At 45.9% G+C, this 9,894-nt stretch overlaps 1 protein-coding gene across 1 annotated transcript; it reads left to right on the forward strand.

Moving 5' to 3' along the window:
• Nucleotides 1-8,177: 8,177 nt before the first annotated feature.
• Nucleotides 8,178-8,690, forward strand: LOC125519649 (pre-mRNA-splicing factor ISY1 homolog). The gene has a single exon (XM_048684382.1). The coding sequence runs from the start codon at nucleotides 8,178-8,180 to the stop codon at nucleotides 8,688-8,690; it is 513 nt and encodes a 170-aa protein (XP_048540339.1).
• Nucleotides 8,691-9,894: the final 1,204 nt, after the last annotated feature.

Consider the following 9,894-nt stretch of genomic DNA (forward strand, 5'->3'; position numbering starts at 1 on the left):
GACTATTGGGCTTAATGGACGGACCCATTAGGCAGCGAGGAATGACGATCATTTGCGTGGTTTCTTCGTGTGAGCATGCGAAGGTGACGGTTTGACCGACTTCCCTGACCTATTATCCCCCATCTAAGGCGATGACAACACCAACAACTGGAACCGCGTGACGATCTCCTCTGGACCTCTACACCACGCCACATGGAAACTGAAGCCTCCCGTCTCCGTTGAAGAAAACTCTTCGCTCGACACAGTTGTCACTCGATAGAGGAATGGATTGATGCTAGATGGGTTCTAGCCGCAAGAGTCGAGTGTGTGGGGAGTGAGGGAGACGGGACTCACCCACTAGCTGCGGGCTACGGTGTAGGGGGCGCACCTGCAGCATGGCAGCCCAAGTTGACGCCCATGGAGCGCGTCGAGCAGTTGTGTCTCTCTTTCTCCTCAGCTCTGATCTAACTACCCATGGTGGTAGTTTCCATCGCCTTTGCGCTACCCATGGTTGGTTGGTTAGTCCCATGTGTTCTATGAGCACGATACATTCCTTGATCGCTGGTACGGCTTAGGACTCCGTTCATGGAATCGATGGCAATGTTTAGTGGACATGTAATTGAGATTGGGAATTTTTGTTTTCGAAGAAGACAAAATTTCAGCATGGGTTGTGTTGTTAACCGGCTTAAAAACCATACGGAACCAGCGGATGTGAAGTTACTTTATTTTTCCAGGAGGCACTGTTTGGCTCTCGGCAATCACCTTGCCGAGTGTCCGTGCCCTGGCTCTCAGCAAATTCCTACTTGCCTGAGAGGTGTACGTTGGGTGGCCTTTGCCGAGTGCAACTCTCGGCAAAGGCTTTGCTGGCAGTTATTGGCCCTTTGCCTAGTGTCCGTGACACTTGCCGCATAGGGCGATTCTAGTAGTGCCGCGCATAAGCAGCAATACCACCATAAATGGTGTGTAGTGGCAACCGCCGTGCACGCGCGTGGCCCTGGTCATGGGCAGGGCAGAGCACCGCTCCATTGATGTAGCCCCACTTGAACTCGGGCGAAATCTACACATGGTGCAGTATGATGTGCTCATTTGACTGTCACACACGCGACTGTTCTCTAGGTATCATCTCACTGTGTTGGATGCTTCTCTAACTTCATATCCGACAGACCGACGAACCAAGGCTCACTGAGCTGAAACACCTCGAGAATGCATGCATGCGCCTAACGCCAACAGCTGCCCACTTGGTTCTCTGCTCTGCTCTTCTCTTCCCCGGGTAGAGCAGTGCAGAATAGCGACGGCTAACGGCTGCTCGAACAGATTCAATCAATCATGCCCAAACAACCCTCCGTACGTACTCACTGCCATTATGTTTACATATTCTTCAGCTTACCATATGCAAAAAAAAAAACTCTTGAGCCTTTTGTCTGTCACAAAAGATCATTACTACCAACGATATATGATACAACAATACTCGTCTTTGCCTCATATATGACAACACAATATTTGACCCTTTGATTGGCTCCACTACCATCAATGGCCTGCACTGCATTCACGTATGCAATTTAATGTAACCAAGCTGAGCAGCAGGATGAAGACCTATCAACAGCGCCGGTTAGCTAGTCTCCCTCGCACCTGCATGATTTAAACTGGATGAGATACTGTATGTGACTATGCATGCATACAGTTGAGTTGGGTCTAACCGTATCAAGATTTTCCACTATCATCAAGTATATATTAGTGGAGTGGAGCAAATCAATTAATTGTCCAAATCATGACTTGCCATTTGATGATATGAATAACAAACTAAGCAATAATTACATCACAGCCAGCCAATACACAATATCAGCACATTGATAATAGGTTTATCGATCAGCTTTGTTTCTTTCCAAGTAATCTAACACAATCACCAAGTGATTAAATGATTTCCGAATAGCATCATTAAATGTATGTGTGTGAGTTAGCCATTTCACATATTATATTTGATTTGTTATTTCCAAAGGATGGAGATAACGCATTGAGTGACAACACACGCAAAGAAAAGGATGCTATAAGCTCTTCAATCTAGCAAACCAACAATCAAGTGGTGATGGTATTCCTATAAAAATATTGGTGATGTCTTACGCTTGTCTATCTAGGTATATTAAATGAGAACATATACTAAACAGTACGGCTATAATCACCTATCTAGCATAGGTATTCAAGCATCCCCGATTAAAGCACAACATAACTGGGCTACTGCTACAATACGAGGACTAGGGATGAATAATCACCTGGAGCATAGAAACACCTGAAAGAATGACAGTAAGTATGTGTATTGGAGGCTTTAGAAAGCTTCCTAGATTGCATCGACTTAAGCTGAACCACATAGACACTGCCTTCCACATATAAACATATCATGTCTGTATCCTCAACATATCCTCGTATAAATTCCAATGATGCCTTCTCTCCTTCAACCTGGCGAGGGAGCCCTAGAATTTTATGCATTTCAATGGTCTTCCACTGCACCCAGGAGGCAACACCATGGCAATTGACCTTCCTCTCCCACATTTGAATGCTCTGATCACTGTCAGACAGCATCGCGAGACCAACCATTCCATCATCTGCCTGGATGATCTGATGGCTGTGGCAACGATACATATCGGAAGGCCCCTCGAGCACATCAAAGTTCTGCTGTTCCAAATCAAACCCAAGTATACCCTCCTTCGTGTATGGATACGACCAGTAAAGGACATTACCAACAAGGGTGCTAATACAAGTGCCATAACAATGTCGGTATGGAACCTCTGCTGAGATGAGACCGCCCCATGTGTCGGTCTCGGAGGAATAAACAGAGGCGAGTGGTCGACCATCGTTACGGCGCATAAGCAGCAACACCACCTTAAATGGTGTGGAGTAGCAATTGCCATGCACATGGCCCTGGTCACGCGCAGCGCAGAGCACCGCCCCATTGATATAGCCCGAGTTGAACTCTTGCGGAACCGGCACATGGCGCTGACCGCCGGAGATGGGGTCCCACACGAGGACCTCTGTGTGCACCCGGTTCAAGATGAGGATGCGGCCGTGGCGGCACCCCAGCAGTCGAACCCACAAGTCGCGGTTTGGCAGGTCAAGGCTCGCTGGAGGGATGCGATCAGGAGCGGCCGGGACAGCAGTGAACTCGAGCTGATCATGGCACTTGAAAACGCCGAGGAGGGGAGGCTCCCGGTGGTGCGTGCAGAAGCGGCGAAAGAATCCAGTGTCGATGAGGAGGTCTCGCCAACGCTTGCAGACGGCGGAGGCACGCGGGAGGGAGGACGGCTGGGGCGGGAGGCGGAGGAGGATCTCCGTGAGCATGTCCTCGTTTTCAAGGGGAGAGGTGCCGCAGCGGTGGATCATTGCTCGCTGGCGTTCGTCCACGCGGGGCGTCGATCTACAGGGGTCTGAGGCGTCGATCTACTGGGGTTTTGAGGCAGAGGCGGACGCATGGGGGACGGGCAGATCGAAGCGCCCTGCCAACTAGGCCCAGTTCGTTCGGCCCCTGGGCGGGTAAGGAAGAGGCCATCACGAAACATGGCCCATCAGTCGATCTTCTACTCAAATCTAAAACAAAAAAGAGTTGATCTTTCTACTCTCACAAAATACCAAATCCATTCCTAAAAAAAATTAAAATAATCCAGTTGGCACTTGGCCCGATTTATCTCCACGCTCGGACAACCTGTGCAGGCCAACAAATACTTTTGGGACACTAGTCAGTCACTATGACATTCATCCATCTCTCTTCTTCTATAAAATGCCTTATGTTTCTATACAAAATTATAATAAGGCCAATTCGCGTTGTTGATGTATGATCCGGCTTGAAAGTCTGAACTCTGAACCATGGTGCTGGATCACTGAATAAATTTTGTGTGTGTCCTCCTGAGCATGCATTTCCTTGGTTGCATCCGGGTAGGCGAATGCCAAATCAGTCAGTTGATCATCTCAATCCACAAAACACTGTACTACGCGTATAAGCATACAAACCATCTGCTATTCTATAAGCATACAAACCATCTGCTACAACTGAAAGTGAATCATGCCCAAACACCTACCATAACAGCAAACTCTGCTCTACTCATGGAAGCCAAAGAGTCTCTTCTCATGGAGGTTGCTGGCAGAGATTCAAGGATTTATATACCACAGATAGTCTCCATACACCCTTCCGATTTTTTTCTTCAGATTCTTCATGTTACAGAAAGTGAACTATCAATAATACAGCAAATACTCTGTACCATCACTAGTAGAAAAGGGGTCAAACGTGAAGCACATTAGTGCCGGTTTGTATTTGAGCCGGCACTAATGTATACATTAATGCCGGTTCCGACGGCTAGCCGGACCGCTTTCATTAGTACCGGTTCGTGGCGAACCTTTAGCACCGGTTCGTGCCACGAACCGGTACTAATGAGAGTGGTGGCAGGATGTTGTCAGAATGGGGCCCCTCCAGCCCCTTTAGTACCGGTTCTTGGAACAAACCGGTACTAAAGGTCGTCCTACATAAACCCTTCGTCCACCCGAGCTCGCTCTGTTCTTCCCCTTTCCCCTCTCCTCTCTGTTCTTCCCCTCTTCCTCTCGAGCTCATCACACATTTTGCCCAAAATTTGTCAAGATTTGAAGGCCCCCGTCCATTCAAATGATCACAAAGGTTAGCAACTTTGTCCTTTCATCTCTCATTGCTAGATTAGCTTTTGCAATGCTTTATATAGTGATTAATTTGTGAGTTTAGTAATTTGGGAGGATATATATATGTGCTAGTATTTGATTTATATGCAATTTGAGGTCAAAAATAACACTTAGTTTGCATATGTAGGTGTGGTTTACTTAGTGCCTTCTAAATCTCCATCGTAGCCACCGTCGATCGCCCGCACCGTCCCGTCGCCGGCACCACCTTGTGGTGAGCCTCTTGTTCATGAAATTTTATATAAAAATTGATGTTTGTGTGATTTGGATATATAGTTACTCGTATAATTATCTTACCCGTATGTTGTTTGTTATACATATAGTGCCATGATTTTGATATCCGTCCCCGTCGGCCCTAGTCCTTGTTATGATTCGGATGTGGTATGTATATTCTCTTTTAAAACTAGTTGCATTTCGTGTTTATGACAAATTATGCCCATCAAGTTGACATAGAAATTTTTTCTAGGAGGTATGTGAACCGGAAATTCCAACCGACCCTATTGCCGAGAGGTTAAATTTAGTTGAAAGAGAAAACGAGTACTTGAAAGAAAAATTAAAAAGAATTGAGGGGGAGAAGATGGAATTGGAGTTGCATGTTGCCGATGTCGTCGATGATCACAAGATCAAGATGGAGAAAATGCACTTGAAGATTAGAAAGATTAGAAAATATGCCATCGATAGTGAGGCTTGGTATCATTATGCTGTTGGATCCATTGTTACCTTAGTTGCGATCTTGATCGTATTTGTTGTTGCATTTAAATGCTTTAGCTAGAGAGTTATTTGTTTGTTGCATTTAAGTGTTGTATGAACTTGTATTAATTTGGTCTATTCGGTGTTGTGTAATGAAGATGAGCCGGCAATGGATGTACGATGACCGATGCTCTCCCCAGTTCGTTGAGGGCGTGCATACTTTTCTGCTTGCGGCTGAGGCAAACAAGCGGGCGGATAGTTTTATGCCTTGTCCATGTGCTCACTGTAAGAATGGTCACAATTACTCTACGTCAAGAACCATTCACGTCCACCTGTTTAAGTCCGGTTTCATGCCCCATTATAATGTTTGGACCAAGCACGGAGAAAGAGGGGTTACATCAGGAAGTTGCATCGACAACGTCTACAGAAGGAGGCGAGCTCGAGCTCGAGCAAACAACAAGCAGCTGTCAAAAAATGCGGAAAAACCGTTGCCCAGCTGGGAAAACAGGCGGTGCAATCGATCCCCCCGCTTGTTGTGCCGCCAACAACACGTGACAGTACGCGCGTCCAATATTATTATGGCCAAACAGTTTACGTTCCCGAGGTGGGCGATGTGGTAATAACCCAGGAGCATATAATGCAGGCTGAAGAACTGAAGATCACTGTTGGACAACTCCTCGAGATCGAGGACATGCCTCTGATTACAGAGGAGAAAATAAAACGGAAATATGTCCGGGGCCAACCTTTGGTCAAGCCAGAAGATGTCAACAAGCTCCCAACGAGAATGTATGAATTGCATCAATGGTACATGGACATTACCAAGAGATCCGATCGAGAGTCCCTCATGGTGTATGTCAAGAAGGATGATTACTACCATGGGAAAGCTGTGGCCGTTGAGTATTCTGAACTGTTTCAGTTATACAATCAAGACGCACTCGACAAATCGATTGTCAGTTGCTATTGTCTGTAAGTGATTTCTTTCTGTAATTTAAGTCTCAAGCTAGCTGTAGTGATCCTTTTGATCAATCATTACCTGTAATTATCCTCACTATATTCTTTTCTGTGGTATTATGCAGGATGAAGATGTATGAAATGAGAAAAGGTGGACGCTATGGCATTGGGTTCATTGACCCAAACACCATTAATGAATACACATGGAAAATAAACAAGCATCATGAAAAGAGGTAGAGGACAGCATGCTAGAGTTCTTGAAGCGCCTCAAATACAATGAAGATATACTACTTCCTTACAACTTCCAGTGAGTCACACTTTCTTGTACTACAAATTCTCTGTTTTTGCCTACTAGCTAGCTACATGTTTTTGCCTACTAGCTAGCTACATGTTTTTGCTTACATATGCCCGCTTAATTAAGACATGCAAATGTGTGTGCATGCAGATTTCACTGGATCTTGTGTATCATTAAAGTTGACGCCGGAACAGTTGAAATACTGGACTCGCTACTCAAAGCAAATAGTGACTATAACATCTTGTTTGGGATAGTCAACAGGTAATTTCAATCATTATTAACTATATATCTCGGCCTATTTAGTTCGTCATTTCATGATATGAACTATTTAATGACCCCTTTATTCATTTTCTTTGTCGGGGGGCAGGGCTTGGGCAAGGTTCATCAGCGTCACGGAAGGCGAATGGAAACCACATCTGAAATGGTTTCGAGCCAAGGTAAGTAATTAAGTAGTACTAGCTAGCTAGCTAGCTGCCATCTCTTTAATTATCATGCTTGATTAATTATTATCTGATCAAATTAAATTCCATTCTCGTAATAAAGGCCCTGAAGCAGGCGCAGGGGACTGATCTGTGTGCATTCTGCGTTTGCGAGAACATTCGCATGATGGCATCCGAAAGGAGCAGATCTCAAAGACAGGAATGGGTACGCTTGTCAGAACACTATTCACAATTTTTACACCATTATCGATATCTAGTCACACAACTAATACACATGCATATTGATCTCCTTCTTAACAGTTCAAAGAGGTGCGGGACAAGCTCCTAGAAACGGAGCACGTAGAAGCACTTCAAGAGGAAATAGCGGGATTTTTGCTCGACCATGTCATAAATCCGAAGGGAGAATACTATTACCCGCTACCGCCCCCATCGACCAGGACATGAACCACTTCCAATTGTCATCGTGCTCCGAAGGCACCAATCAGGCTAATGCCACTGGCTCCGAAGGCAACATGCATATGTAGGAGAAATTGTATATAGCTATACATGTGTGTATGTGTGAATTAATATGGTGGTTTGTGAGACATGATTGATGATATATATATGATTGGTTCTACTACAAATTATATATATATATATATATATATATATATATATATATGCATAACGTGTACAATGTGTAGTACCGTAAAATACCAGCAAACGAAAAAGAATTAAAATGGAAAACACAAAATTAAATGAAAAAGAAATCATAAAACCAAAAATCCCCCAAACATTTTAGTACCGGTTGGTGTTACCAACCGGTACTAAAGGGCTCCCGGCCCCCGGAGCTGGCTCGTGCCACGTGGTTGCCCTTTAGCACCGGTTCGTGCTGAACCGGTATTAAAGGGGGGGGGGCTTTAGTGCCGAAATTTTAGTGCCGGTTACCTAACCGACACTAAAGGGCCTTTCGAACCGGTGCTATTGCCCGGTTCTGCACTAGTGCATCCCCATGCAGCTACAATATTGCTCGTTTTTGTGGTTTGTTTGTGCAGGCGATGAGCGACGAAACGAAAGAATTGACGTTGTGGTTTTTGTCTTGTGCGACGCGAGGACCGACGTTGTTGTACGTACGAAACCAAACGTAACCATGCATGGCTTGTAACCAGGAGAAGGCGCAGTCCTTGCTCAACCGCTTCACCACGATGAAAATGAAGCAGCAGGAGAAGCGCAAGCCCCGCGAGCGCCGGCCGTACCTCGCCTCCCAGTGCCGGGACCTCGCCGCCGCCGACCGCTGGCGTGGCGAGGTCCTGCGCGAGATGGGCGTCAAGTTGGCCGAGATCCAGAACGAGGGCCTCGGAGAGCACCACCTCCGAGTCCTCAACGAAGAGATCAACAAGCTCCTCTGCGAGCGCAGCCACTGGGAGCACCGCATGCTCGAGCTCGGAGGCCGCGACTACTCTCGGAGCGCCCTGATGACCGACCTCGACGGCAACATCGTCGCCATCCCCAACCCCTCAGGGCGGGACCCGGGCTACCGCTACTTTGGCGCTGCCAAAAAGCTCTCGGGCGTTCGTGAGCTATTTGACAAGCCACCTGAGGTCCGCAAGCGCCGCACCCGCTACGGGATCCACAGGGACATGGAGAAACAAGATTTCTTCGGATAGAAATCACAAATACTCTCTACCATCCCCATGCAGGTACAATATTGCTCAATAATACAAGACATGGCAACTAAAAATAAAGAAGAAAAACTTGTGGACTAAACTTCGGATTCATGTTGTAGCATCAGTTTGGCCTTTGGCTCCATTGCCATGAAGGTCTTGCACTGCACTCATGCATGCAATTCGAGGATCTCCATTTGTCCAGCTTATCACATTGCTAATATAAATTCGGGTTGCAGCAACACTTCACTTTGTTCATATCTCTATTGTCAAGGCCTGCACTTCATTCATGCAAGTTGATTTGATCTATGTAATTGTTGAGAATCTTACATCCCTTGAATAGCAGAGGTCTTGGTGACTTGGCTAAGCATAAACACATTTCAGATTGTCTTAGGGATTATGCTCTCGACTTTGTGGCAATCTCTGAGTGTGGAAAGCGTGACATCCCAACACGTGTTCTTGACCATTTTTCATGTGGCAAAGATTACGATGGCATATTCTGCCGCCTTCTGGGAGGTCTGGAGGTATTCTGTTAGGTATACACTACACTTACTTGGAACTTTTTTCTACTTGGAAGGGGGAGTATCATATCAAATTCCACCTTAGAAATAAGTCTGATAATTTCGTTTGGAGTTGGTTTGCTGTTTATGGCGCCGCTCAAGATGAGTTTAAAGCGGACTTTCTCAAAGAACTTGTCAATACCTGCCGAGAAAATCCTCACCCAATTTTACTCGAGGGGATTTCAATATTCTCCGATATCAGCAGGACAAAAACAATGATAGGTTCGACAGTAGATGGCCGTTTCTTTTTAATGTTGTTATCGACAGTCTCGATTTGCGGTAACTTTTTCTTTCTGGGCACCAATTTACCTGGGCCAATAATAGATCCATCCCAACTTTTGAAAAACTTGACCGGGTGCTAGTTACCACCGACTGGGAATTTAAATACCCACTAGCATTAGTGCAGGCTCTGGAGAGAATTGAGGCCTTATCGGATCATGCTCCATTGTTTACTGATTTTGGTCAAGCCGCTCCCAGTATGAACTGCCATCAGTTCAAATTTGAACTGGGATGGCTCACTAGAGAGGGTTTTCATGAGTTGGTAAAAAAGGTGTGGCAGCGCCAAACTCGTGGTGACACACCAATTCAACGATGGAACAACCGTATTCGTGCGTTGCGCCAATTCCTTCGCGGTTGGGCCAAACACA

This window comes from Triticum urartu, chromosome 7 (genome assembly GCF_003073215.2).
Source record: "Triticum urartu cultivar G1812 chromosome 7, Tu2.1, whole genome shotgun sequence".
NCBI classification, from domain to species: domain Eukaryota; kingdom Viridiplantae; phylum Streptophyta; class Magnoliopsida; order Poales; family Poaceae; genus Triticum; species Triticum urartu.

Bases quoted from the DNA above. Each gene is read 5' to 3' on its own strand.
- LOC125519649 (XM_048684382.1), top strand. From the start codon at position 8,178: ATGGCTTGTAACCAGGAGAAGGCGCAGTCCTTGCTCAACCGCTTCACC.